This window comes from Phyllosticta citriasiana (assembly GCF_038021145.1).
Source record: "Phyllosticta citriasiana strain CBS 120426 chromosome Unknown IWZ02scaffold_4, whole genome shotgun sequence".
In the NCBI taxonomy this organism is placed as follows: domain Eukaryota; kingdom Fungi; phylum Ascomycota; class Dothideomycetes; order Botryosphaeriales; family Phyllostictaceae; genus Phyllosticta; species Phyllosticta citriasiana.
Window position 1 is genome coordinate 871,838 of NW_027117281.1, and position 27,605 is coordinate 899,442.

The 27,605-nt window shown below is 56.2% G+C and overlaps 7 protein-coding genes across 7 annotated transcripts; 6 read left to right on the forward strand and 1 right to left on the reverse strand.

The window, feature by feature from the left end:
- Window positions 1–184: 184 nt before the first annotated feature.
- Window positions 185–2,632, forward strand: IWZ02DRAFT_205195 (iron transport multicopper oxidase FET3 precursor). The gene is made up of 6 exons (XM_066762626.1): window positions 185–678; window positions 735–757; window positions 807–1,278; window positions 1,327–1,547; window positions 1,599–1,973; window positions 2,127–2,632. The coding sequence occupies exons 1-6, from the start codon at window positions 346–348 to the stop codon at window positions 2,497–2,499; spliced, it is 1,797 nt and encodes a 598-aa protein (XP_066624516.1). The 5' UTR covers window positions 185–345; the 3' UTR covers window positions 2,500–2,632.
- A 1,044-nt stretch (window positions 2,633–3,676) lies between these two features.
- Window positions 3,677–4,977, forward strand: IWZ02DRAFT_205492 (uncharacterized protein). Its single transcript, XM_066762630.1, has one exon. The coding sequence runs from the start codon at window positions 3,899–3,901 to the stop codon at window positions 4,661–4,663; it is 765 nt and encodes a 254-aa protein (XP_066624517.1). The 5' UTR covers window positions 3,677–3,898; the 3' UTR covers window positions 4,664–4,977.
- A 2,410-nt stretch (window positions 4,978–7,387) lies between these two features.
- IWZ02DRAFT_205403 (concanavalin A-like lectin/glucanase domain-containing protein) lies at window positions 7,388–9,386 on the reverse strand. The gene is made up of 3 exons (XM_066762629.1): window positions 8,790–9,386; window positions 8,427–8,732; window positions 7,388–8,374 (listed from the first exon to the last, which is right to left on the reverse strand). Exons 1-3 carry the CDS (start codon window positions 9,190–9,192, stop codon window positions 7,557–7,559), a joined length of 1,527 nt encoding a protein of 508 aa, XP_066624518.1. The 5' UTR covers window positions 9,193–9,386; the 3' UTR covers window positions 7,388–7,556.
- Window positions 9,387–11,188: 1,802 nt separating this feature from the next.
- On the forward strand, window positions 11,189–14,129 carry IWZ02DRAFT_488947 (armadillo-type protein; the record flags this gene model as incomplete). Its single annotated transcript, XM_066769517.1, has 7 exons — window positions 11,189–11,290; window positions 11,356–11,706; window positions 11,760–12,369; window positions 12,420–12,991; window positions 13,039–13,800; window positions 13,871–13,975; window positions 14,028–14,129. The coding sequence occupies 7 exons, from the start codon at window positions 11,189–11,191 to the stop codon at window positions 14,127–14,129; spliced, it is 2,604 nt and encodes an 867-aa protein (XP_066624519.1).
- Window positions 14,130–15,355: 1,226 nt separating this feature from the next.
- IWZ02DRAFT_446509 (uncharacterized protein) lies at window positions 15,356–16,245 on the forward strand. The gene has a single exon (XM_066767234.1). The coding sequence runs from the start codon at window positions 15,683–15,685 to the stop codon at window positions 16,187–16,189; it is 507 nt and encodes a 168-aa protein (XP_066624520.1). The 5' UTR covers window positions 15,356–15,682; the 3' UTR covers window positions 16,190–16,245.
- An 865-nt stretch (window positions 16,246–17,110) lies between these two features.
- On the forward strand, window positions 17,111–19,017 carry IWZ02DRAFT_374005 (uncharacterized protein; the record flags this gene model as incomplete). The annotated part of the gene is made up of 5 exons (XM_066764739.1): window positions 17,111–17,220; window positions 17,275–17,580; window positions 17,663–17,890; window positions 17,945–17,981; window positions 18,034–19,017. 5 exons carry the CDS (start codon window positions 17,111–17,113, stop codon window positions 19,015–19,017), a joined length of 1,665 nt encoding a protein of 554 aa, XP_066624521.1.
- A 7,396-nt stretch (window positions 19,018–26,413) lies between these two features.
- On the forward strand, window positions 26,414–27,086 carry IWZ02DRAFT_205673 (uncharacterized protein). The gene has a single exon (XM_066762631.1). The coding sequence runs from the start codon at window positions 26,539–26,541 to the stop codon at window positions 26,947–26,949; it is 411 nt and encodes a 136-aa protein (XP_066624522.1). The 5' UTR covers window positions 26,414–26,538; the 3' UTR covers window positions 26,950–27,086.
- Window positions 27,087–27,605: the final 519 nt, after the last annotated feature.

The window sequence follows — 27,605 nt, forward strand, 5'->3', positions numbered from 1 at the left end:
CTCGCCGCCTTCTTTTGTTTAGACGCCCAGCTTTATTTGCTTCTTATCAGATGCCTATACCCTCCTCTCCAACTCGCCGAATCTCCTCCCAGGCTGTCAGCTCCGCGCTCCTGCGTTTGCCACAATCCTGTCCGCATGGCTGACGCGCACTGAGACTGATCTCACCCGTCTTGTCCTTCAATCACATCGCGCCGCTCCCACGCCTCTCCGCATCCCTTCTCGTTCTAGCTCCAAAAGACCACTTGCTCCATCCAGCAGCCAATGCACCACCGTATTGCTGCAGCTATATGAGGTCTACCCTCCACTTTCCCTATCAGAGCACGGGTCTGCTCCACACCACTCCTCATGGCCCCGTTTGTACTTTTCCTCCTCGCCGCTGCGCTCTGCGCAAACGCTACTTCAGTGACCTTTGACTGGAACATCACCTGGTCCACGGCCGACCCTGACCGCCAACACAAACGCCAGGTCATTGGCATCAACAATCAATGGCCCCCGCCACCAATGGTCGTCACCAAGGGCGACAATGTCATTGTCAACGTTAATAATCAGCTGGTCAATGAAAGCACCAGTCTGCATTTTCACGGAATTTACATGACTGGCACACCACACATGGATGGTCCAGTTGGCGCCTCTCAGTGTGCCATTGCCCCAGGCAGCAGCTTCACCTACCATTTCACAGTAAGTCTTTGTCTTTGCATGAGGAAATGCTCTCGCTCAGCTCTAACATGGCCCAGGCAAACCAAACCGGCACCTACTGGTATGGACGTTGTCCAACTTTGCATCACGGGATTGCTAACCCGCAACAGGTACCACAGCCATGTTCGTGGACAGTATCCAGATGGACTCCGGGCTCCGTTGATTGTCAAGGACCCAGAGCATCCATACAAGGACCAGTACGACGAGGAAATCGTCCTTACTCTTTCGGACTGGTATCATGACCGCATGCCACATCTTCTCAAGAGCTTCTTGAGCGCAACGAATCCAACTGGCGCTGAACCTGTGCCCAATTCGGCCCTCTTGAACGAGACGCAAAACCTGACTTTTGCCATGAACCCTGGCAAACGATACATGTTCCGCATCATCAATGTTGGCGCTTTTGCTCCGCAGTATTTCTGGTTCGAGGGCCACCGAATGAAGATTGTCGAGGTCGACGGGATCTACACGGATCCAGCCGAAGCCGACAGAATCTATGTCACACCCGCTCAGCGATATAGTGTGATTGTCGAGGCGAAAAATGACACAAACTCAAACTTTGCTTTTGTCGGAAGCATGGATGAGGTGGGTGCTGCCGTGAAACGTTGATCGGTAGTGGCTGACGAGGCGCAGGAGCTTTTCGATACTGTGCCATCGACATTGAACAACAATGTCACGGGTTGGCTCGTGTATGAGCCGACCAACAACTTGCCAGCTGCCCAGGTCGTGTCGGAATACAATGCTTTCGACGACTTCAAGCTGGTACCCAAGGACAAGATGAAGCTCCTAGATCAAATTGACCATTCGTTCACCCTTAACATGAGAATGGACAATCTTGGAGATGGCGCCAACTAGTAAGATCCTGGTTTGGAAAAAGCAGTTTCGACCAATGCTGATCAACGAAGCGCCTTCTTCAACGATGTTACCTACGTTGCACCCAAGGTCCCGACGCTGTATACCGCCCTGACTTCTGGAAACTTCTCAACCAATGCACTCATCTATGGCAACAACACCAACGCTTTTATTCTCAAGGAAGGAGAAACGGTCGAAATTATCCTCAACAACAATGACGCAGGAAAGCACCCATTCCATCTTCACGGCCATGCCTTCCAAGCTGTGGTCCGCTCCGCCGAAGGCGCTGGCAACTTTGCCAACAACGAAACTGTCCCCGAGGTCCCAATGCGACGCGACACCTTCCATGTTCGGCCCAACGGAAACATTGTCCTGCGCTTCCGAGCCGATAACCCCGGGGTTTGGCTCTTTCACTGCCACCTGGAATGGTGAGTTCTCACCCTACTGCGCATTTGCTTGTTCATGCAGCAGTGGGGGATGGATTGGGCCGCCACAGCGCCACTGTGCTCCCATGCTGCACGACATGTTTGCCCGCCTGTCCGAACCCATGCCTAATCTAGACCGCGTCTGACTCTTGACAGGCATGTCGCTTCTGGTCTGATTGCGACCATGATCGAGGCCCCTCTGCGGCTTCAATCGCTCCTTGACGGCGGCAAGGCCATTCCTCAAGACCACTACGCCGCATGCGCTGCCAACGACCCGCCTGTTCCCACTGCAGGCAATGCTGCGGGCAACACTGTCGACTTGCTGGACTTGACGGGCCAAAACACGAGCCCTGCACCCCTTCCCTCAGGCTTCCAGACCAAGGGATGGGTTGCGTTGGCATTCAGTGTGCTCAGCGCTTTGCTCGGCATGGCAGCCGTTATTTGGTACGGATTGGCACCGTTGAAGGGCGCAACGGGCACGGGGTGGGTAGCAGGGAAGGGAGTCAACTCATCCGAGAGGCTAAGGTAGGAGATTGATTGGACAAAGAAGCCAGGCCGGGAACAGAAAGAAAAACTTACCCCAGCTGCCACGCTGGACGACGATGACAACAGGGCCGGCGCAAAAGAAGTGGTGCTCATATCGGCATGGACTGTCGGCACCCAGGCATGCTTTCCTTTACGAGCGATGACAACACTATGGCAACGGCGCAAATGGTTCAGACGGTTGGTCGGTCCAGTGGTCTGCATTTTCACTTCTACTACTCTTCCCTTCCCGCTGTATCATCATTTCTTCCTCAAAGAGGCCACGGGCAGGGATGCCGACGAGCCACCCCTATCCATGCATGCATGCATACTTGGTCATTCAATTCTTCTAATTCTATTGTCGATAACAGAAGAGATAGTTTAATATTTTGGGGGGGGGGGGGGGGGGGGAAAGCGCATCTGGCCTGTACAAGCCACATGCAAGACCATCTTTTTATTTCAGACATCTCACGCATCTTGGCCCTCAATCTTTCCATCCAACCGCTTTCTGATACTTCTCTCCCCGCACCCCACTGCTCTCACGGAATGTCGTCGAAGCAGCAACCCGGCAAAAAATAGCATCACACAGTCAGGCAACCCACAGGCATCAAGGAGCCAAAAACAAGCGGGCCGGCTCCTGGCCGCCTGGGCACTGTTTTTGCCTCATTCGGCGATACCCCAGCCCCCGAAAGCACCGCAACCCAACCCAAAATCCATGCGACGCGCGCTCTCTCGCATGCACGCTACAAGCATCGCATGCGAAGTAATCCCTGCCACGATCGGGTTTTGCCTGTCGGGTATATCGTGCGTGCGAACCGCGCCGCCTGGCACGAGGGAGGAAGCCGTTGTTTGATAACGCGCTTCTTGTGCCAGAGAGACGACAGACAGTCATGACTGGCGAGACGGCACCAGGACCGGGACTTGGGATGGTGTTGCGGTTGGGCCCGGCCGCCGCATGTGTCGCCGCTCGCTCGCTCGCTCAATGAGCTATTTATGTTCAAAGTTGATTTTGCTTATACTGACTGTCTGGTTGGCTGCAGGAGTTGGTCGATGCGACTGCGGCTGTTGCTGGATACGATGCGAGCGAAATTCAGATATGTGAAATTGATGGCTGGGAGGTGCGTATTTTTGCTTTTGCTGATGCAGATTGCGGGATTGTAAGGAGATGGATATGTACCTCTCGGATGTATCTCTCGTAATACTACTCGTGTATACGTGCATGCGTCGACTTCAACATTCCCTGGATCCTTCTTATTCCTTTCGCCCTTCTCACTCTTTCTATGGCTGCATACCCATAGTTCTACTGTCTGTATGCACTGCCTTAGTCGTTCTACATTAAACTACCTAGAGCCAGTGGCTTCCCCTCTTTCAACCCTCGTTGACGCATCTCCTTTTGCAGCGGTCAGATGCTAGCCACATACCCACTCTACCCCGCCTATAGCGATTCTCCACGCGTAACACGCATGCGTCTTCCTTTTACAAGCGAGTCGGCGTCCGTGTTTGCTCGCTTGCCAATATCCCTTCTTCTCCAACGTTTTTTCGCTCGCTCGCTCCTTCTTTCCCCAATGTCTCCACCTACACCCCATCACCTGTCGTGCATGTCTCTCCACCCACCTCTTCGTTGCAATAGGTACATAGGTAGGCAAGCAGGCAGAATAGCGCCTTGGCCCGCATACCTAGGCATCTCAAGTCATCGCTCGCTCGCGTCAAACGGCGTCAGACCAGGCACAGACAGGCACACCGCCGCCAACACCCGCCAGTGGCCAGCCAGCAGTACAACAACCCGCAAGGAGCCGGCCGTCAGCCGAGCGCACGCACGTGGAAGACGTGACAGTTCTGCTGGCTGGCTGGATGGCTGTCCTGAACCAACTTATCCGGCCCGTTCCTCTCACGCGCGATCGATCGCCGCCGTCATCCACGACGGGCGATCAGAAGAAGAAGAAGAAGAAGAAGAAGAAGAAGGGAGGAGGTTGGGGAAGACGAGACCAGCGCAGGTCGGTCGCCTCGCTTCGCGCCGATCCGAATGCGCTCGCTGCCGGGCGGGCTGCTGCTGCGGTGTGATGGGGCGGAGCGAGGGACACGAGAGAGGCCGTGTTTGCTGGCCACCTGGGCTGTTTCATGCTGTGTTTCGGCGTCATGAGGCTGGGTTGGGGCGGGCTGTGGGTAGGTAGGTATGGTGGGTCATTCGAAACAGGGGTTGGAAGGGGGAGGTTGGGGGGAGGTTGGTCGATCACTGAAGACATTTGGAGCAAAGTGAGTGTTGTTTGGGAGTTGGATTGGGAGAGTTGAGTGGAGGGCCTTTGGTGGCTTATGCATGAAGTGGGAGGGGGAAAACAAGTGACAGGTGATAAGTTTGATTTCTTCCCCTTTCCCTTCCCCCTGGCTCCAGATGCCGAATTTGCGTCATCTTACTTGCTGACGTATCTTCTCTCTAGTCGCATGCAGTGGGGCATAGCTCAGGGGGAAAGATTTTGCCCCTTGCGCTGGCCTCTGGAGCTTTGCCCCCTTGATGTGTACTTGCGCTACCCCTGTCACTTTTTCTGCCGCCTCTCAAACTTTCTCAGAACCTCATACTAGTATCACTTGCCTCCTTCTCTTGTCAATTTTGTTTTAAATTGTGAATGCTTTCCACTTGCGTTCCCTTGGCAACACAAGTCCTCTGTACCCGCCCTTCTACATCCCTCCACTCCCATGTGTGCACCACAGAAGAAGAGATCCTCCACATCCATAGCACCCCTGGACATGCAACATCCCCCGAGGCTCAGTGTCCGGGTAGCTGCGACAGGCACTTCCAACCCCATCACATCTCTCGGCCTGACACAACATCAATGAAGACCCTCAGCCAAGTCCCGTACCAAAACACGACAGGCATCCGCTCGCCAGGCAGACAGTGAGACAGACACGTCAATGCATACGTGCGTTTTCTAACGGCGACGTACGCCGCCACTCTGTCACAGCATCTTCCAGTCCACGCCAATGCCAAACCAACGCCACGTCCCTCCCGAACCCAACGGCCGCAGCCCAGCGGCCATCCCGGGTCGTCTCCGATGCTGGCGCGATACGACGGCACCATCACCACGACTGATGTCATCGCAGGCGACCGACGACAGGTTTGCTACGTCAACGTATGGCAATACACTACCAATGTATCGACTGGTTGATCATCACTTCGTCTAGCTGGCTTACGTGTCGTTTCTCGCCCACCCATTTGCCGCTCATTTCTTCACCACCGCTCTTTCTCTCGACTTTGTCCGTCTTTCCATCCCTATCCTGCGCTGCTGTCTGCGCTCAATGTCGTTCGAAGCATCGCGTTTCGTGAAGGCCCTCGTTGTTGCTCTGATCAGAGTCGACTTGTCGACTCGATCTGATCCGTTGTCCGATGCGAGCGAGGATATTTAGCTGGCAGGCAGGCAGGCTGGCAGACTGGCAGGCTGGCTGCTGTTGCCTGGGAACCAAGCAAGCCCCGTCCGTCCGCCCTTCTCAGCTCCGCCGCGGCTGAAACATGAAACGACGAGGCAGCGTATGTGTGCAAGCATTCCAGAGAGATTAAGTGGATCAAGGCCTTTGGAGTGAAGTGGTTAGATGAGAGCTGCTGTGTGGAGAATGAAGTTGTAGGTCAAGGCGGCGGTGGGTGGTGGGTGGTAGAGATACTACTCATGAAGCCGCATCGTCGTCGTCATAACGTATGAAAGTCTTCATGTCGCTGGAAGGGGGAGGTGCATCTGCCCGACCTTCACCAGTTGTTGTTGTCGTCGTCGTCGTCGTCGTCGTCGTCGTTGGCGGATCATGTCATGGCCGCGTAGTACTTGTAGGCAAGTGTCGTGAAGATGGATAAAGGGGTGGTGAAGAAAGATTTGGAGCACACAAAGACAGTGTCTGCAAATCAGCAAGCAACCTTGAATTTGTCCAATTGCTTCCTGTCTCTTTTGTCAAGCGACGCCCACATCATCCTAGACCTCCTTGCAAAAACACTCGAATGCTATTGAGCGCTCTACCCCAAGGCATATGACTTGAACGCGCCTACTGTCGCCTGTCAGGCGTGAAATGCACCACAACGCCTCCATGCTGCAGTCGTAGGACATGATTTCGTTTGCGTCCGGGCCGCGGACATCATGAAGAAGACAGCCACGCATAGTAGGACATGTTCGTATCCACTGACAGAGTGGTCGTTGCCTTGTGTCTTATAGAACGACTCCAGGCGATCACGTCACAGCAGGCGAGCAGCCTGATCAGATTGGAGTCGACATGGCCTGTAGAGAAGCTGGTCAGAGAAAAGATTTTTGGCTGGAGCAGCTCGTTGCTCCTCGATTGAGAGAATAGAGAGCCGCAACGGTAAAATTGTCAGTTCCATCAACACGATTCAATGGCTGAGCGAACAAACCGACACAAGAGACACTGAAACACGAGAGCATATGAGACTAGGAAATGAGAATCCCCTTGTGGTATCTATCCTGATCGCTAACGAACGTTTTGACAAACAAACCGTTTTTTCATGAGCCGCTCATCGCTGCCAGCGGACCACTGCCCGAGTCGGACGTTTGAGGTTGCCTTCCCCCAACACCGCAAGACAAAGAATAGACGATTCGTTTTGCTGGCTTGCGTGTTTGCTTGCTTGCTTGTTGCAAAAAGAAACAAAAAAAAAATTAAAAAAAAAAAAAAAGATATGCCGTTGCGGCGTCCCAGTGCAGTGTCGTCCGCTTCCGAAAACGATGAGCGCCATGTGTGATGATGAGAGTGGGCTGACAAGGCCACCGCCGCCGCCGTGACGGCCAGCCGTGGCAGGCTTCGAAACCAGGGGTATGGAAAATGAGGCCATTCCCGGGCCTGGATAATCGACGCAAACAAAATCCAATCTCGCTGTATTTGACAAAATCCGCGACCCAATGCTGAAAAGATAACTAAAAGGAAAAGAAGCAATGAAAGATGAAGAAGGACTGTGTGCTGACGCCTATTCGCCATGATCGCCGAACGCGACTCCAAGGGAAACTTCAAAAATATAAAACGAGCGCAACGATATCAGTTTTGGCACAAGATGTACAGGAGGGTAGGAATCTTTCGTCAAATTCATTGGCGGGAGCCCCGGGTATCACTGCGTCCCCGCCTCTCGCTGTTTTCAGCAATGGCAGCATCGTAGGTGGGTATGGGGGGCTCGTAGCCGCGGTGTCCGAGGAGAGGGTTGTTTTCCTCGTGGCTGAGTTGTTCAGCAAGCGGACTGCCATGGGGAGATTCGTACTCGGGCGGTGCTTCGGATGGTCCAATTGGGGGAATGTTTCCGTATTGGGCGGTGAAGGCTGCTTCAGCGGCTACAGCGTTGCTCGTGCCTTCGCCTACGTCGCCTTCGTTTGAATCCACAAGGCTGAGTTGGGCAAGTGAGATGTCGGTGGGCGAACGCTGAGGTCCAGGGCTTGTGGGTTGGTTTCTGCCCACTCGGACCTGTTGGCTACCACTCCGGCGGTGCGCGTATCCAGCGGCAATGTATCCCATGCCCTCGCGCACACCTTCTCTTCCACCCTCAAGGAGAATGCTGCCCTGCTCGCTTCCGTATGGTGGCGGTGGCGCCAGCGAGCCAGTCATTGGCGCCAAACCCCATTTCTTTACATTGGCCTCGATGAAAACAAAGCCCATTTGTCCAAAGTTCACGTGCACCTGGCACGGACCGTTGGCGCCAACAGTGGGAAAGAAGTTCTGGGCCTTGAGACCATGCGCAACATCTTCGAGCTTTTTGCCGTTACGCGTAAAGAAAATGGTGCCTGTTCGGGGGCGATAGCCAACCCCGATGACGTCGCCCTGAACATAAGTCGGCCCGTATGGCGTACCGGCAAAGGGTTGGTTAAATCTCCTCGTGCCGTGCGAAGTGTATGCAATAGAAGTCCTGTGATAGCCTGCTGAAAATTAGCCGAAACACGGGTTGAGGCGAAGCGAGATCAAGCATACCTGGAAGTCGAAAGAGGGGGTACGGCTTAGTGGTCAGGCCGATGCCAATCGTCGTCGATTCCGGCTTATCGTAAATCTTGGCCTCCCAGTAGTACACTTCATTTTGCTTGGGAATAGGGAGATTGCTCTGCACGCTGCACTCGGAGTCAAAAAACTCAACCTCGGTGCGGCCTTCGACAAAGCAGTTGGCGATTTCAAGCTCGGGCTCGAATTCCCACGCTGAAACTCCCTTCTCCTGGATCGCCAAGAACTGAGACAAGGAAATATCCGTTTGCGCGGACTCTGGAGGGTTTGCTTGTATGAATGCTAATTGGTTAAATCAGCGCTGATTTGGGAGGCGACATGGGCACAGCTACGGCGTACCTTTTGCTCGTAGGTATTCAGCACGCTGCAACTCGTCCATTTCCTCCAAGGCCTCTGCCTCTTCCTTGAGGAATGCTTGCTCGTCATCATATTCACCGGGTCTGCCTATTCGGTCCAGGAAGATGCGTCCGTGAGATGTGTACTTGAAGAAGTAGATGATTGCGAAAACGATGGCCACGAATGCCGCGGAGCCAAAGGCCGACAGCATGCCCACCAAGATGCCTTTGCCCGTGGAGCTCATCTGGCTGGCGTTCATGGACAGGTCGCCGTTGGCGGGAAAATGCATGGCGGTCGGCTCGGAAGCGACAAAGGGCGGCGACGAGGCTTTGGTGGGATGCGAGGGACGGAGGTGGGTGGACAAGGTGGAGGGCGGCGGGAGGAAGTGGGGATCGGGGAGTCGCATGTTGGCGGTCGCGAAGCTGCCTGGGGCAGGGCGGGCGGACTGAAGAAGTTGATCTGGGTCGTGTCGTAGCGATGCACGATGTGAAGCAGTAGCAGTGGCTGAGGCGGCAATGGGGCAAGGAAAGTGTTGCTGCGCCGTGTGCGCCCCGCCGATGGGGCTCTCTCAGCGCGCGCGGTCGTGAGAGGTGACGTCGAGGCCGGGTGTTACCCTTGGCGGGCACGCGATTGGGGTCGGAAGAGGGTCGGCTCGAAAGATCGGCGACGGTGGGAAGACAAGCGGTCGAAGTGCGAGGGACAGAGATGGCAGGTGGAGGTGAAGAGGTAGGTGGAAGTGTCAAGTGGAAGAGGAGAAGGTGAGAAGGTGAGTGAGCTAGGGCAAGGCGGAAGAAAATGGGCGGGCGGGGAGGAGTGGAATCGGAGTCCGGGAATTGGTTGGCTACGGTACGGTACGGTATGAAGGCGAATGGAAGCAGTCGTTGTCGCATGCACGCAGCGTGTTCGAGACGCAATGCCAGCGAGCCAGCCAGCCAGCCAGCCAGCCTTGCCACCTCCACCTACGACCTTATTAATCGGCCTGGCCGCCTCATGTTCCGCCGAAAGCCCGGATGGTGCGGTAAAGGAAGGGGACGGGAGTCTTCCATCCCACACGCTCACCAGTCACGTGCCGTGTCTCCTGGCCAACCTTGACCCGACGGGACCTGAAAGGTGAACCTGTGCCGGTACCTGGATCCATCTAAGGTACCGTTATAAAGTCGCGATGTGGTTGCAATACGCCAGCCGTGCGTGTCACTGCAGCATCCGGGCACTTTTTTCTCTTTTAACAATCCCCCCCCCCCCCATCCGATCCGGTTGTCATGAGGATTCGATGCGTGGCTCTCGTCTAGCTTTGCTCTGCGACAACGGGGGATTTTCGATTCTCTCGGCTCTCCCACCATGATCTATACTCGGCTCCCCGGCATCAAACACACTTCAGGGTTAATGACAATTTTGGGGCCAGCGTTGACAGAACAGCCTCAGCCTGACAGGACGGCGTTCCTGCTTGGTGCGACGCGTGCATGGGCAAATTCAAACACGGCTTGGTGCAGTGACAGGGTTCCATTGAAGGAGGGACAGGTCGATGGATGAGGTTCAGATGGAGAACAAGTGCCCCCGGGGCCGTGTCACCTCTTGCAGCCAAGCAGCCCTAAGTGAATATTTGACTGACGGCCGGCCGTTTTCCCGTGGCCCTCTAGAAACAAGACCTGACCGGGGACAAGATTTAACATGTGGTGATTAAGTTGGGATGGTAACGTGCGTGGTGTGGTCCCCGTCGTCAACCAAAATTTCAGTCCACTCCGGCCGTGGTTTGCGCTCCCTTGCTGGCTTTGGCCTGCCCGCCTTGGCCGACCACGCTCTCCAGTCGCTGGCTGCACTGCACTGTTGAACCCGCACCACCGCCAAACACCCGCTCCGCCTTCACACAAGCTGTTGCTCCACGGCGCGCCAACGACCAGAGCCTCTGACCCCCCACCCCCCTCCTCGACCTCTACCACTGTCGTCCTGCGCTGCTCGTCCCGTTACACGGCGACGTCTCAGCCCTCTCTTGCTCGTGTCTCGACAGCGCACCCGTTCCTGCATCTGCCCGTCCTGCCGACACCTTCACAAAGATTTCTTCTCGCCGTCAGACAAGGCTCTTTTTTTGTCGATTTGAAAAGCCACGCTCCAAATTTGCTTCGCCTGGGAACATGGTCGTCGCACAGTAAACCCGCTCAAGGTACCGCGCATGCTCGCGTAGCACACTTTGTCCCGCACCGGCCTCGTGCTGTTGACTCTCCTCCTGCATCAGCAACCTCTGCTAATCGCCTCCTCCTTCTCAGTAGCTGTCATCTCCAGCGACTGGCTTTTTGCGTGCGAAGCATTTATAGCCAGACCGTCCTCAACCCTGCCCCGCCACCCCTCCAAATCGACACTCCCCACCAAGCGAACGCGCAACACCATCACAACACACCTGCCCCACCATGACTTGGGAGCCACAGCCCGAGCCTTTGAGGCAGTTGGCTCAGTGTCTCAAGGACTCCTTGAGCGGACATGACGCCACAACTCAGAAGAATGCCGAAATAGTGCGTTTCCCTTGCTCCCGCCCGACCACTTGGCCTGTCCGCACACCTAACACTCGCTCGACCAGATGCTCAAGCAAGCCAAGACCGCGCCGGATATTGACAATTATCTTGCATTCCTCCTGTCCAGCTCCCAGCCTCCCGCTCCCGTCGACCTCTCCCCTGAGAGCTACCATCTCGCAAGGAGCGCCGCTGCCGTGATGCTGAAAAACGACATCAAGTGCTCGTACAAGATGATTCCCGAACCCGTCAAGGACTACATTCGCTCCGTCGTCATCAACGTTCTGCAGGATCCAAATGCTCAAATGCGGGCCTACGCGGGCAATGTCATAACGGAGGTTGTACGGCAAGGCGGCATTCTTGGATGGCCCCAGGTTCTCTCGGACCTGATAGCGCTGGTCTCCAATGACTCTGGATCTGTCACGCCTCAGGCTCAAGAGGGAGCCATGGGTGCACTTCTCAAAATTGCGAGGACAACCGCCGCGCATTAGACAAGGTCTACTCCGGGACTAGGCCTTTGGACTTTATCGTGCCCAAGCTCGTCGAATTCACAAACAGCCCTATTCCCAAGGTCCGAGCGAATGCGTTGGCTGCATTGAATTCCTTCATGCCAGAACAGCCCCGCGCGATTGTGGACAACCTGGACAACATGCTCTTGGCCCTCTTCCGCCTCGCAACTGACCCAAGCAGCGAAGTGCGCAAATACGTCTGCCGTTCATTTCTCCACATTGCGGAAATAAGTCCGGAAAGGGTGATTCCGCACATGGACGGCCTGGTCGATTACTTGCTGGTCCAGCAGCGCAGCGTTGATGACCCGGATCTGGCTCTCGACGCCGCGGAATTTTGGCTGTGTGCAGGAGAGGACGACAACTTGCGAAACTCGCTCGGTCCGTACCTCTCCAAGATTGTCCCAGTCTTGCTGGATAGCATGGTCTACAGTGAGGATGACATTTTGAGACTGGAGGGTGAAAATGAGGATGCAGACCAAGAAGACAAACAAGAGGATATCAAACCCATATTTGCCCACTCCAAGGCCGGCCGGTCAACTGCAACAAACGGGGATGCGTCGAATCCGGATAAGGGTGCGGCTCCACGACAGCTGGCGACAGGGACGACTTGAGCGAAGGCGAAGTTGAGGACTATGACGACGATGACGAAGACGGCAATCCAGAAGACCAGTGGAATTTGAGAAAGTGCTCGGCCGCGGCGCTGGACGTTTTGGCATCTGTCTTCCATCAGCCCGTCTTCGAGGTCACCTTGCCATACCTCAAGGACAACCTCAAGCATCAAGAGTGGCCCAACAGAGAAGCTGCAGTCCTTGCTCTTGGAGCCGTCGCGGATGGCTGCATGGAGGTTGTGCAGCCTCACTTGCCTGAACTCACCCAGTACCTCATCACACTACTCAACGACAAGGAGCCCGTCGTCCGCCAAATCACCTGCTGGTCCCTTGGACGCTACTCTGCCTGGGCGTCGCATCTAGATCCTGCTGGCCAGCAGCAGTACTTTGAGCCAATGATGGATGGCATCCTCAAGCGCATGCTTGACCGCAACAAGCGTGTTCAGGAGGCAGCCTCGTCGGCTTTTGCGAACCTAGAGGAAAAGGCCGGCAGTCAACTCAGCCCGTACTGTGCCGTCATTGTTCGACAATTTGTCGAATGCTTTGCGCGGTACAAGGATCGCAACATGTTCATCCTCTACGACTGCGTTCAGACACTGGCCGAACATGTGGACCGGCCTTGAAAAATCCCGAGCTCGTCGAACTTCTTATGCCCGCGCTCATTTCAAGGTGGAACAAAGTCTCGGATCGCTCAAGAGAAATGTTCCCGCTCTTGGAATGTCTCTCGTACATTGCATCGGCTCTTGGAGACTTGTTCGCGCCGTTTGCAAGACCCATTTTCACAAGATGCATCAACATCATCCACCAGAACCTTGAGGAGTATTTTGTCGCCGCCAACAACCCCGGTTTCGATGACCCCGACAAGGACTTTCTCGTCACGAGCCTGGATCTGCTGAGTGCCATTATCCAGGCGCTTGACGAGCCAAAGAGCACGGAGCTCGTCGGCACGTCGCAACCCAACATGCTCGAGCTGTTGGCATACTGCATGAAGGATCCCAACAACGACGTGCGCCAATCTGCGTACGCTCTGCTCGGAGACTGCGCCATCTACGTCTTCCCCCAGCTTCAGCCGTTCCTTCCCTCCTTGCTCGAGATTTTGATAACTCAGCTGGATCTCGAGAACACGATCCCCGAGGCCGAGGACAACGGCTTCTCAGTCGTTAACAACGCTTGCTGGTCAGTGGGCGAGATTGCCATGCGCCAAAAGGAGGGCATGGCGCCGTACGTGGAGCAACTTTTGCAAAGACTCGCAACGATTCTGTTCAACGGCAAGATGCCAATGTCGCTCAACGAAAATGCAGCCATTGCTCTAGGCAGATTGGGCATCGGCAATGCACAAGCCCTCGCACCGCACCTGGCGACGTTTGCCCCTTACTTCATCAACGCAATCAAGCACGTGGACTGGACGGACGAAAAGGGACATGCGCTCAAGGGGATTCATTTACATTGTGCTGTGCAACCCGCAGGCCATGGAGCAATGCCTGCTGGACTTTTTTGCAGAGATGGCGTCTGCACCCCGAGTTTTCTTGTCTTCGCCGGAGGTGGACGGTCCAGCGGAGCCATTTTCGAGAGTAAGTCAAAAGTAAAATATGTGGTCAAGAAGCGTTGCTCACAATCAAGCAGGCACTCTCGCAATATAAGAACATGATTCCGGACTTTGACAGCTTCCTACACCACTTGCCGCCGGAAAAGGAGCAGGCTTTGCGGCAGGCGTACAGTCTGTGAAGCATTGGTCCCAATTGCACAAATGACGGAGGACCGAACAAAGGCTACGTCACAAGGATGGATCAGGGAGACGGATAATGGATCCGGAGCGATGACGCACCGGATGCACGATTCGGCTAAGTAGCTCTGGGAGCAAGCGCAGGGCACTGTAATGAAATGGGACCAGGATAGGCATACATAGACCTTTTTTTTTTTTTTTTTTTTTTCCATCGTTGGCTTTTAGCGAGCTGTCATTTATACGCGCTGAGCACCGCAGGACCGTTGCATGGTTGGCACCTATTAAGCGTCGACGGGTTTCTTTTTTCACCAGGGGTTCAAGTCAAGTACGTCAGGTGGGGAAGCGATGTGTGGGCGTAGGGCGGTCGGTGTCGCGGAGCAGTCAGGTTGAATCAGATTCTCGGGCGGGAAAGCGGGAGGAATCGAGGGGCGGACGGACGCAGGATTTTTTTGACAGCGGAGGAACCGACAGGAGCAGACTAGCTTTAGACACGAGTCAATTAGGTAGATACCTTAGGTAGCTGTAGGTAGGTCGTCTGTTCGGGACGCCCGAGGCTCTTCTTCCCCCTTGTTCATTGCAGTTGGGTATTAGCTGCATAACCGGGGCCGAGGGCGAGCGAACAGCGAAAAAAAGCGATAGCATTTCCAAAGACGACAAATTCCACGGGCGTCTGCTAATTTATTTCGTTGCGTTGGTCTTTCTCTGCGCCGGGCCGGGGGAACGGTGCACAGTGACGATAATGACTGATAACGAGAAGTAGGCGAGGGGCAGAAGCGAGTGGTGGGAAAACTGCACGGCGAGAGTAGTGTTGTCTGACATCAGTCAACACACAAGGAGCCAGGCGACCCACGACGGAAGCCGTTGAGGCGGTTGGGTCGTTACTTGCGGAGCCGCAGTGCAGCACCGCAGCAGCAGCAGCAGCAGCAGCAGCAGCGCAGCGCGTCTCTCAATTTTTTCTGTTTGACGACGGAGGATCCAAGGTGCCTGAAGCTGCCGAGGCGGCTCGCCTGACGAGATGCGGCGGTTCTTCCGGCAAGCACGGGCAGTCAAAGTCCTCAATGCAAGGGTCTCTCTCGCTCCGAGTGGCAGGGCTGGGCTGGGCTGGGCTGCGCCGCAGAGGTCAAGTTTTTTTTTTTTTTTTTTTTTTTTCGACCTGGTTGGTTCCCCCGTCCGTCTGGTCGGGCGAGGGTGGTGCCGGGTCTGGTCTAAGTGCCGTGACGATGATGATATGATGATGATGGTGGTGGTGGTGGACGATGGCGATGGCTGCGCTCCGCTCCGGCCATGATGACTTCTCACCTGGGCTGGCTGGCTGGCTGGCTGGCTGGCACATGGCGACCGGCTGGCTTGGCTGTTTTTGGAGTCTTTGGCGACTAAAATTGGGCAGTGTGGATGTGGGATGTGGAATGGTGCCAAGCCAGCTGGACCAATTGGCAGCGCGCGAAACTGAATCGAGCATCGAGCGGGCGAGTAAGGTCAGCTAAGCCGGTCGCCGTCGACCGGGCCCCCCGAGAGGGACGGGTGGGTGGGTAGGTAGGTAGGTGTGTAGAGAATAATGGCATCTGATGGTGGTGACTTGACGATGCGACGTTGTGTTGTTGGTTGGCATTCTGTCTGGGTGTTTAGGCCATTCTCAGCCTTACCGGTGCTACACCTCGCATTCCACACACTGTCTCTCGCACGTCTCCAGTCATCAACCCACTCGGAGCGCTCAGCCACGCTGCTCGCCCAGCCCAGCCCTGCTCCAGTGACAGTGACAGTGACCACCAGACGGCGCGTGTCGTGTCGCTCATGTTCGTCCCTTGGCGCCGGCCGACGCTGCCCCGACCCCGACAACCGAGCGACGGCAAAAAAGAAGGAAGGGAAAGCGTCAAGCGAACCACCGGCAAGCGCGGGCTGCTCTATGAGGTCAACGCAAGACGGATGTCCGGAGAACCGCCAACCCAACCATCCTCAATATCATGAACGAACGAACGAACGAACAAACAACCAGACAGACAGGCTACAGGCGCATGGCAAGGCTATTTTTGGCATGGCGCTCGCTGCAGTGCCAAAGGGTTAGCGAATCTGTGTGGCATGCACCTGCGGATACAGGAGGACGCGATCTTACCGACCGGCAGTTGTTCTCTGCTTGCTTATATTCTGTTTCCCTTCAGCCGCCGTGTGCCAAAAGAACGTGTCACCCGGCGGCCGGCTGTCAAAAGTGTCAAACCAAAGGGGGGGGGGGGTCACCCAGGTCAGGTCAGGTCAGGTTAGCCAGGGCACACACCTCATGGCACCAAGGGCAGGGCATAGTAGGGCATCGTAGGGCAGCGCAGCATGGGGGGGAGGGTGGCGGTCTGCTTTCATGCAAGCCATCATGGAGCGGCTGAGGCGTAAGTCATGGTGACCAGCATGAGCCCAGCACGCCTCTACTACATGCGGAGGAGGCCGTTTTGGGCACTGCTCAGGTCCGTGGTCCCCTCGCCCCGAAACAGGACCGTGTGCCTGGATCCGTGTGCTGAGCTTAGCATCTGAGCGTTGCAGCGGGTGGTCACGTTCAGTCGTCTTGGAGAAGGTTAATTGATGCCACGGCCACGAGCACGCGCTGACTAGGTACTGACTAGGCAAGTCGAGCGGTGGTTCTATTTGTGGACATGCAGGCCAGTCCCTGCGCCCGCCTCCCTCTGCGAGCAAAACCCTACGGAACCTCGCACAAGCCATAAGAGTAGCCTGCTGCTCAGCTTGCCCTGCCCACCGAATCAACTCAAACACTCGCTTTGGCTTTCCGCCGTCACGCTCGTTTCGTTAGCCTCAAAACCTCTGACTTGACGTATCCATCCCCCTTCCAGAACTTCCATCCTTCTGGAATCCCCATCCCTCACAACCGCCTTGCTTCCCGGACCCCAACGCCGGAACACCACCACCACCACCACCACCACCACTACCACAACCACCATCACCGACCCCGTCCCCGGTCTTAGTCTCTTCTTCCTCTCTCGCCATGGCTGGTCCCGGTGGTGGCCCTTCGCGCCGTAGCCACACCAAGTCTCGCAAAGGATGCAAGACGTGCAAGAAGCGCCACATTCGCTGCGACGAGACTTTTCCCCAATGGTACTTGTCTTGTTCACAGATTTCTGCCGCCTCGTTGCTAACTCTCGCGCCTAGTCGAAACTGTACAAAGCACCAAGTGCGCTGTGACTACAACGACAACCCCAACTCGGCTGCTCCGGACAGTCCCAAAAGTGTCCAGCAGCCAAATCTCCTCTGGACTCCTGAGATCGAGGCCACGGTCGACATCTGGAAGGCCACTGGCGAATTCCCCTTTCCAGAACTCGGCGTCTATCCCCAGCCCCAATGGACCCTCTACTCCAAGACCGACCTTCGCCTCATCCACCATCTCTCCTCCATCACCACCGAGATGTTCCGGGGCAGGACGTCCAAGTTGACCATCTGGGCCGGAAATATGCCGCAGTAAGTGGGCCGAAAAGCACCACTCGGCTGGGCCTCGTTCGTATTCACCATCCCACCAACTTACTAACCTCGCCCCTTGCAGGTTCTTGAGCCTCGCATCCTCCTATCCCTTTGTGATGCACTCCATCCTCGCCTTCTCCGCTTCTCACTTGGCCTGGATTTCGCAGTCGAGCGAGACGAGGAACTTGGCCATTGCCCACGGCGGAATCGCCCTCAAGGGCCTCCACGAAGCCATTGGCCACTTTTCGAGGGCCAACTCGGACGCCGTGCTGGCCTCGTCGTTGCTGCTATCATGGCAAGCAATGGACTGGTGAGTTCATCGCTGACTTGATGTTTTTTTGAAGACTGGTACTGACGAAATTAGGCGGGGATGGGCCTCGTTGATGACGGGCATCAAGACGGTGCGATGAAACTCCCATCTCGATCTTTTCGACTCATGCTGACTTGCCGTAGATTACCAGCGCGATGCAACCGTGGAGACACGAATCCGCCTTCTCAGACTACATCACCGACCAAGCATCGACCGCACCGCAGACGCTCTTCAACAACGGCAACTCCTTCATCAGTGCAGACGCCCGCCGTGAACACCTTGCGACGTTACAGCTCGTCCACTCCAACATTGAACGACTCCAACCTTACCTGGTCAACTACGAACAGGAAACCAAGTGGTTGGATCAGCTCAAAGGATACATTGAGCGCCTGCGAGTTTCAAACCCTCCAGCAACCCCAGAGGACCAGTTTCAACAACTCTACGCACTTCGGAAATGGCTGTTTTGGGTGCCGATATCCCTCCTGTCCGCTCGGAGCGGCGACATCAACGTTCTCCTCGTACTGTCCTTTTTCTACGCCGTGGCAGTAGCGATAGAACCCGTCTTCTCGGACATCGGTGCTTCATTTTGTGCCGACAACGCCCTCATACCCCTCGAGGAGATTGTTCGGTACATTGATGCGCTGCAAGCGGGTCACGGATACGCCCACAACCTTGCAACGGTTGCCTTTCTCATGGACTTTCCTCGCGAGACGGCCTCCAATTACCGGGCGAGGCGGGAGTGGCATCGTCAACACAATGTCGACTTACATCTGGAGCAAAATCCGTACGGTCTGGACACTCTGAACCTGGATCTGGAGAGCCAAATTGCAGAATACGGCTATGGGCAGAGCCTAAGCCCAGCCTTTGCCGCTTCTCCTCTGCACGTCCAGACGCCGGGAGGAATTATGCCCGAGGCCCGGTCACCATACCTGGAGGTGCCGCGCTCTGCCGTCGACTGCGTGCGGCCCAGCAGCGCCTACTCATCACCCCTGGGCTCCCCGGCGGCAACGTCGCTGGGGTATGGGCACGACGACACTGTGTTTGGCTTTGGAAGCGGCGGAGGTGGCGTGGGACTTGGGTACAACACCGGCGGGTTCGTGGCCACTACTCCGACGGTATGGACCTAGACAGACAAAAGGACGAGAGGCTGAAATTTCGATATCGTTTTCTTCCACAGGGATCATCAGTCTCCTCAGCACACACTCCATCACCACGGTGACCCCTTCCGCCCTCGATCCTATCCGCACCATCACGGCGGCTACTCGCACCACCAGCACCACCACTCGGCACCGGTTCAAATCAGATTCGACAGTCAAGACTCCTGCTTCAAGGGTAAGGGTAGAGACGCGATATGAAGTCGGTCAAGACGGACGGCCCGCGCAGCCGGCGTTCCGACCAGGGAAGCACAGCCTTAGGACCAGCAATGCCTGTCTTAGTTGTCGAGTCATGGTCTAAGGCTCTTTGCCTGAATGGCCAATGACGGAGGCGTTGGGTTGCAGACCCAACGTGACTGCCTTTAACTCGCCTCCCTTCAGCCCCCTTTCGCACCGTTCGGAACATTCCAGGTTCCTTCCCAAAGGAGATGACATGACCCGCGCTGCGCCGTGGATGCCTGCTTACTCCGACGTCTTTGCATGGCCTTCGGCGGTTCTTCAGCTGTCCAGCTCCTCAACAAATTAGCCCCAGCCAAGTCGACACACAGTACCGACGTTGCTAGCCCGACGCACCCGACATCTGACGGAAAGCAACATCGGACAAACGGACGGACGCGGAGGGGTGGTCGGAGTAGCCGAAGCGTATGCACACAAGCACAAACTCTAAACCCACAGAAGACGGCGACCGCCGCTTCCTTGCGGTCGCTATCCCGCCAGCATCCACCGCATTCGTGGCCACGCTGGCTGCTGGTGCCCAGTGCTGCGGGACCGGATCGCGAACGCGAGTGGGCTGCCCGAGAGCCAGTCTGTCGATCATCCTCATCTAATTCACCGTTCATGCCATCCACCCAATTCTTCACCAAACCCTTTTTCCCATCCCTTCGTCCTCGTGACCTGCCCTCCTGGCATGGTGGCATCATCTTCCCTTCTCTCTTCCCCGCATCAAAGGCCCAATTTACATCACCATTACGCAACCCCCCCAAACCTTCTCACCAAACCTACCTCCCCTTTATCCGGATTCCGCCACCAATACCACTACCCTCTGCGGTACAGGCTGGCAGGCGAAACAGCACATGTAACTACCCATCTACACTGGAGCATGCGCTAGGTCGATTGCATTTCCCGGAGTTTTGCCTCTGTCGATCCTCTTGGGTCGTCGCCCTTTGACTTCGACCTCCTATTCCTCCCTCTTTCCTTTCTCCAAGCCTGTTCCTTGTCTATCAGCACAACCAAAGAGTCGAAGCGCACAAGCAAGCAAGCGTGCTAGAGCGAGTTTTACCTCCAGTCTCCTTCGTTTGCTTTGTCAGTACATGTTTATTCTTCTCCTCTTTTCTCCTTTCTTCTTTCATTACATTCCTCCAACACGGCGCTGTGGGAGAATGGTGGGTGGATTTTTTGATCACTTCTAGCGTTAGCTTTGAATCTCTTGGGGTGGCAGAGTCGACGCATGGGCGCGCGGCCGAAGAGTGCCGTGTCAGCAGCAGGGTAAGAGGGGTTGCGCAAGGGTGGATATGTCGCAGGGCGTGTTGATGTTGACGACGGAGAGACGAGAGTCGGCTAGTCAGACAAGCAGAATTTGAGGCTGCCGCGCGCACAGGTAGCAAAGTGTAGACAGAAAGGCAGGAAGCACGACAACATTCAACCAAGGCAACAAACAACAAGCGCAATCAGCGAGGACACGCTTTTCCCTTCCTTTCGACCGGTTGACGGACAAAAGGCAGGCAGCTACGTGTCACACTTTTTTTCCAGCAGATTTACGATAATGACGGACGGACAGAAACGACGCAACAGTGGCAACAGGCAGACTGTACGATGGACGAAGAAAAGGAGGCAATGATACAGTAATGATAACACTATAATTGACATCTAAGCAATCCAGTGTCTTGCTCCCTCCTTCTATTCTCGAAGCTCCGTTCACCAAGGCACAGCTGACGACGACCTGACCTGTAGGAGCTCGAATGGCGCCCCTGCACGTTGTTATTCCGCGGAACTGCGTCCGTCCTTGGCCTCGTAGCTCTCGGGCCGGCGATTCCCATCAGCTAACGCAGAAGGCCCGCACAAGCCCAGGTAGCCCCCGCCAGCCCGGCCCAGCCCGGCCCAGCCCAGCCCAGCCCAGCCCGAGCCAAAAGGGACCAGCATGGTGACGACACATACAGTACACATACCCAGGTCGGCCGGGGTGGGGGGTTGGTTCTCCAGCGGCAGCCGGCGCGTGGGCGGCTGGCGGCTGGCGGCTGGCGGCTGGCGGCAGACGCCTACTGTGCAATATAGGCAGACAGGGCAGCGAGCAGGGTGGAGGGAAGGATTGGGGGAGAAGCTGGATGAGGAGATGGACGACGTAGCAGACGCAACGGCGGCAGTGACAGACAGCCGTCGTGGTTGGAAGTAGCGGGCAAGCTCTACTCTCGTACCTCGAGACACGCACGCCGCCCGCCGGTCGACGCCGCGTCGAAGAAGGGGCTCAAGTGGAGGAGGGCAGAAGAGAGGATGGGAGGGGGGAAAGGGGGCAGAGGCAGAAAGACAGACAGACAAACAGGCAAACAAACAAACAAACAGACAAGAGCCCAATCAAGCGGCTGCTGCCCGTGCTACGACACCTTACCCAGACCGCTTTAATCGCCGGGACAAAAGCCCAGCACAAAAGACATACGACGCTGGGAAGGGGGGGAAAAAATTTAAGTTCGGATAATCTGGCAACAGCGACGATATCGATGTTGACAGGTGTTTCGACAACAGGAAGACGTCTTCCTGCACGGGGGGGGGGGGGGGGGGGGGGGGGGGGGGGGGGGGGGGGGGGGGGGGGGGGGGGGGGGGGGGGGGGGGGGGGGGGGGGGGGGGGGGGGGGGGGGGGGGGGGGGGGGGGGGGGGGGGGGGGGGGGGGGGGGGGGGGGGGGGGAGAAACGTGGCGCGGCGCTTGCACGCACGAAGAAGAGAGACGCCCAAAGGGCGCCACTCTCCTTCATAGAAAGTCAGATAAGGTAGGTGACAGGTACCTTGGCCACGGGGTTGACGGGACCAAGGTAACTGAAGCCGTTCGAACCTTTTTTTTTATTTTTTTATTTTTTTTTTTTTACACCTTTCCTCCTGTACCGGCGGTCTCAGCGGAAGGCGGGGGAGGGAGGCATCAAGGCAGACACCCGAGCGGACTGCACGTGGACTGACTGACTGACTGACTGACTGACTGACTGGCATCGCGTCGGATTTGCCGTGTGGGTGGCGAGATTAGTGAACGAACGCGAGCGAGCGAGGGGTTGTTCTTTCTCGATTTGTACGTACTGTATTTTCTTTCCTCGTTCGGGCAAAAGGCGGCAAGCAATGGAAAGAAAGGTCTTCCTTGGCTGATTGAACAGGACAGAAGATCGTGGACAGGCAGCTGCTGATGGTGAGTCTCATGTGTGCGGACATACACTGGCAGTCACTCACTCCCTCGTTGCCTCACGCCACTAAATACCGATACTGGGGCACAGTCATGGTACCTTACTCAGTCCGGTAGAACTGGCTGGCACGCGAGACAGCCAAACAAACAAGGAAAAGGCTTAAACGCGCCTCGCGTGGCTCTTATTCCTCCCTGTTGTTGGGTCTGGTCTCGCATGCCCCGAAGATGTGCCAGCCAGTTTGCTCCTTACTGACTTGACCGACATACATGGATGCATGCATGTAGCTATGTGCAGAATGTGTGGTTGTTTGGACGTTAATGTACATGTATGTACGCATGTAATGTTGCCCCGCACCCCGCTCGTTCGTCCGTTTGGTTGCTGCCGGCTCGCGTCCGCGGACAGGACAGGACAGGACAGGACAGGAGACGAGACGAGACCGTGGCATGGCATACTTGGTTAGCATGACTGCTTCAGGTTACTTGGATGCCGAAGCGCCCGAAGCAAGACAAAAAAAAAAAAAACTACTTGACACCTCACCTCAGTTGGCTCCCGCGCTGCTTTGCTTGCACACGAGAACCAGCTGCTCTGACAGCAGCACCCTGCAACCATTCATCACTGCACAACCTACGGGTAGTGCGGCAAAAGGCGGCGGCAGCGACGGCGACGGCGGCGGTCATGGAAATGGCCACGTGTGAGAGAAAAGCCATGATCAAAGAAGATGATGAGGGCAGATGGGACATTGGTAAGCGCACTGACTGCCCTGCAATGGTGCGCTGGGTGCTCGCTGGTCGCTGTCTGTTGGGGCAGGAGAAAGGAAGGACCCACGGCTAGCGCCGGTAGAGGGCGGGAGGGATGGAGGGCTGGATGCTTTTTGCACTACGAACCCACTCTCAACTCATCACCCAAAAGTGTCCAAGACAAACAACCAGACAGACAGACAGAGACACAGCTGCCAGATAGGCGGGCGGACGGACGGGCATCGGGGTTTTTGTTGTCGCGCGCTGAGGTGGGCTGTTTAGCCTCGGCTGCCGCCGCTTGTCCCGGTCTGCCGGCCTGCCTGGCTGGGCTGGTCTTTTGAGCAGACAGAACAGAATCTTCACCATCAAGGCGGAGCGACGATATGAATGGCATGCCTCTCCAAGAAGTTGCGGTGTTGGAGGGTGCAGGTAGGGCAGAGGTTTCCTCTTGTCTTTTTCGTCGCATCGATGCACCTGAGCTCTTTTTGTTTTGCTTCCCATGTTCCATCGCGTCGCGCCGTGCCGCAGGTACTGCGTGTCTGCCGTCATGGTTGCAGCATGCTGCATACACTACTGCACCCGAAAAACAATCGACATTTGCCTCCTAGCCCGTTATTCATTATTAATGGCCATTTGCTTTTTCCCAAAAAATAAGCTCCCTTTTTTTTTCGACACCGTTGTCCAATTGTCTCTTTTCTTTTCGTCCACCTCAGCCCTCATCCCACCGCTTTTTACCTCGGCCCTGCATTCTCTCTCCCGTCGCTGGCGCCCTGATGCAATCCCATGGCCCGCAGGCGGACCACCAGGGGCCAGCCTGGAAGCATCCACTAGGTGTGTATAAAATCGGATTAGGACTTGCCGTTCCGAGAAGGCGAGCAGTGGAGGAGGCGGCGGCGGCGGCGGCGCCGGCCGGCATGGCTTCTCTTGGCTTGAGCTGGGGCTTCCTTCCTCTCCTCTTCCTCGCGCTGGCTGCCACTTGTTCCGCCTCGACTCCGGCAGACTCGACACAGCCCCACAACCTTGTTGATGTCGTTTTTTGTCGTCGTCGTCGTCGTCGTCGTTGTTGTTGCATCACCGGCCATCATCGGCAGTTGGCTCCCCCACGGCGGTTGGGCCTTGTCAGGTCGCCACAGTAGGGCAGGGTAGGCCAGGGCACAAAAGTCTATACAGTGGGCTTCATGGGGCCGTGTCCGTAGGGCAGGACAGGGCAGGGGAACAAGACCGGAACAGGAAGCGTACAGATTACTGTGGGCTCCCAGATGTTTGCCAAGCGCGGCCCGGGCTACTGATGGTCAGCGGCAAGTCCGAGATGCTCTGTCACCCAGCACTGACGGAGTCTTGTCCTGACCGAGTTTTGTTGTCGCTGGAACCCGACCGAAGCTGTGCCTCTCTGGACGGGTGCCGGATAAGAAAGTCCGCCGGTTATGGATGAGAAGCATAGGACTCCCTGCGGCCATCCGCCCGAGACTCTCGTCTGTTTGGGAAAGCCATGGATGCACAGCCACAAGGTCGCCTTGTAACGCTCGCTTCCACGCCCAAGAGACCAGCCCTATCGTGTTTCCCTCCCTGTCTCCTCTACGATCAATCTCAGCATCTCTCCCGTTCGGTCGGCCCGTTGGTCAACATGTCGAGTCTCAAATCCGAAGAGATCTTCCGGCCTCAGCCCTGTGATGGCCGTAGCACCGGCTGCTCGTCTCAAGCAGCACAAGTGCCGACCGACTTTATTTTATTTTTTATTTTTTGGTTTTTGGTTTTTTGACTTTTTCTCTCCTTGGATTTTCCGCTGCCCGCTGCCCGCTGCCCGCCTCGCCCCTCGCCGCCCCTGGCTAGCAGCTCTGGTTTCCCGAGTCAGCAAGTGCCGGACGGACCGGAACTCGCGCCGTCCCCGCCCGTCGACCGAACTTCAGCCTGATTCTGCTTCGACTCGCGCCCTCTCGCTCAATCCCACCACCGTGTCCAACCTCCCGCCTCCCAAACCGTGGAGGAGTCCCCTCACGCGCCCGCTTCAACTTGCCCACTCGAGCGATTCGACCTGCTTCCTTGCCCGATTCGATCAACCATGTTTGCCGAGAATGGAACCCGTCTCTTCTCTACACCATTGTACGTCCGTAGCCGCCTCTCTTCAACACCACGGCTCCGGCCTCCCTTGTCCAACCCTGCAGCATCGCCTAGCCTCCAGCAATCTTCCTTCTTCATTGCTATATGCCCGTCATTCAAACATCGTACGACACAACCATTTCAAACAGCCATGTAGAGCCTGCAACGACTCGCCCGCAAGCAGGCACATGGCTCCTAGCTCCCATGGCCCGTGCTCACCTGTCTCCCCCCCCCCATCTCCGCGCTCCCTGACCCCTCTCCGATACCCCCTTCCAAAAGTCCCTTTGACTTGGATCTCCCTGATCCGCGCTCATCTCTCCGAGTCGTTGTATTTCCCCAATTCTCAAATCACCATTCGCTCTGTTGCTGCGCCCAGCCAGAGAAAAAGATCAAGGCCCGGATAGCCAGCAGGCCCGCGCGCCCTCGATTCTGCTCATATCCTCGCATCACGAGGACATGCGCCTCGAGTCAAGAGAACACCTTCTTGTGGCGCAGCCTGCCGTAGGGCAGAACGAACGGTCAGACAATTCGACGGACGGACAACCACATGGCCCAGAGCCGCGCCGCACCGCATGGCGCCGAACGAATGAGGACATGGGGACGTGATGCTTTTTTCCTACATCGTCATCAATATTGTCGTCGTTGTCGATAACGACAGCCCAGTCCACTCGCTATCCGCGACTTTCCATCCATCCGTCCAGCTCCCTCACGACCATTGATTCGCCGCCGCCGTGATCTAAATCGGCCGTTGTCTCAGCCATCAATCACGTCCAGCTATGAGCCCTGCCCTGCCGCACGCACTCCTTTTTTTTGGGGGGGGGGGGGGGGGGGGGGGGGGGGGGGGGGGGGGGGGGGGGGGGGGGGGGGGGGGGGGGGGGGGGGGGGGGGGGGGGGGGGGGGGGGAAGGGGGGCAGCCAATTTACATTCGATGTGATCACGCGCTCTTGCTTGCTGGCTTGCACGTTTTGCCCGCTCCCTACTGATTTTTGCCGTCCCTCATCATCACTGTCGTTGACCTCCTTCCTGTCTTCCATATCTTGTGACTTGGGATTGTCAGCCAGCCAGCCAGCCAGCTGCCATTGCCGCCGTGCTCCCCCATTTCGTCAGATGGATACGGTACCACCACTACCCATCAGCTCGCTCGCCCCTATTCGCTGTGCTGCAGCCAGCCAACCAGCCACCACCACCAATGGCCCTCACCACTCCCACGTGTCTGCCTTGACACCTAGGCAAGGCAGCCAGCAGGTATCTATCCATCTTGCGGATCCAGGTGATTGCATACAATGGCTATTTTCTTCACGCATGCATGTATGCATAGTCTTGTTCTTGTGTCTCTTCTCGCCGTCCGTCACGTCATGGTCGTTCGTTTGTCGGTCTGGTTCCCGCGTCCCCCAGCATCTCTCTCCCCTGGCACTGCTGTGAGGGACGCCATGTGGGTGTGTTGTTCTGTTCAGCTTCTTTTCCTTGTCCTTTTCGCTTTCTCCCTGCCTGCCTGCCTGCCTGCCTGCCTGCCTGATCTCGGCCCCTGTTCTCCATGTGCGTGTGAGACTGTGGGATATGGGAGGAGAGAGACAGAGAGACAGACATGTAGAATGACAGACAGACAGAATGACAGACAGAATGACAGACAGAATGACAGACAGAATGACAGTATCTGGACTCACATCCCCAGACCCAACATGACCTTCCCCTGAAACATGTCGTTGAATCCACACCCCAACACCTCCACATCACATGACATCAACAATACAAACACGCACTTCAATCATCCGAACCCTCGTCAGTCCACACAGACTCCCCTATGATCGCGTAGTCAACCGAATCAACCTCCGTGGCTCGTATCTCTTCATCTCTTGTCGCGTGAGACGGCTGGTCTTGACGTCACAAGGGAAGCAGAAGGTGGATACCTTAGGAGAGAGAGAGAGAGAGAGAGTGTGTGTGTGTGTCTCTTCCGAGTACGAATGGTAGATGCCTTTTTCAGGGTTGAGGAGGGAGGTCGGTGGTGGATGTGTGGTGAATGTGTTGTGTCAGACGGCAGCCTTGTCAAATCGGCGACTCTGGTGGCAGGCAGGTGAAGAAGATGCACATTATTTCCCTTGTGGGCCGCCACGGAGAAAAGGGCGCAGTAAGGTATTATTATATTGACGGACAGGTGTAGATTCAGACGATCATTTCCCTTCTTTTGTCGGAAGAAGCCAGGATGCACGTCTCAGAAATGGCTGGCAGTCATCGAGAAAAAGGCGCAATAAGCAATGATATTAACGGGTGATTCAATGGTATAATGACTAAGGGGTTCCTTCAACACCGCCATGGTGCGTAGGATACTACGCATAGACAGTCGAAGTGGTGT

Excerpts from the sequence above, each read along its gene's own strand:
- IWZ02DRAFT_205195 (XM_066762626.1), top strand. The coding sequence starts at position 346 with ATGGCCCCGTTTGTACTTTTCCTCCTCGCCGCTGCGCTCTGCGCAAAC. Across the intron at positions 1,279-1,326 it reads TTGTCGGAAGCATGGATGAG|GAGCTTTTCGATACTGTGCC; the intron begins GTGGGTGCTGCC and ends GACGAGGCGCAG. Across the intron at positions 1,548-1,598 it reads CTTGGAGATGGCGCCAACTA|CGCCTTCTTCAACGATGTTA; the intron begins GTAAGATCCTGG and ends TGATCAACGAAG.
- IWZ02DRAFT_205492 (XM_066762630.1), top strand. The coding sequence starts at position 3,899 with ATGCTAGCCACATACCCACTCTACCCCGCCTATAGCGATTCTCCACGC.
- IWZ02DRAFT_205403 (XM_066762629.1), bottom strand. The coding sequence starts at position 9,192 with ATGCGACTCCCCGATCCCCACTTCCTCCCGCCGCCCTCCACCTTGTCC. Across the intron at positions 8,733-8,789 it reads TGAATACCTACGAGCAAAAG|CATTCATACAAGCAAACCCT; the intron begins GTACGCCGTAGC and ends TTAACCAATTAG. Across the intron at positions 8,375-8,426 it reads CCCCCTCTTTCGACTTCCAG|GCTATCACAGGACTTCTATT; the intron begins GTATGCTTGATC and ends AATTTTCAGCAG.
- IWZ02DRAFT_446509 (XM_066767234.1), top strand. The coding sequence starts at position 15,683 with ATGGCATCTGATGGTGGTGACTTGACGATGCGACGTTGTGTTGTTGGT.
- IWZ02DRAFT_205673 (XM_066762631.1), top strand. The coding sequence starts at position 26,539 with ATGGCTATTTTCTTCACGCATGCATGTATGCATAGTCTTGTTCTTGTG.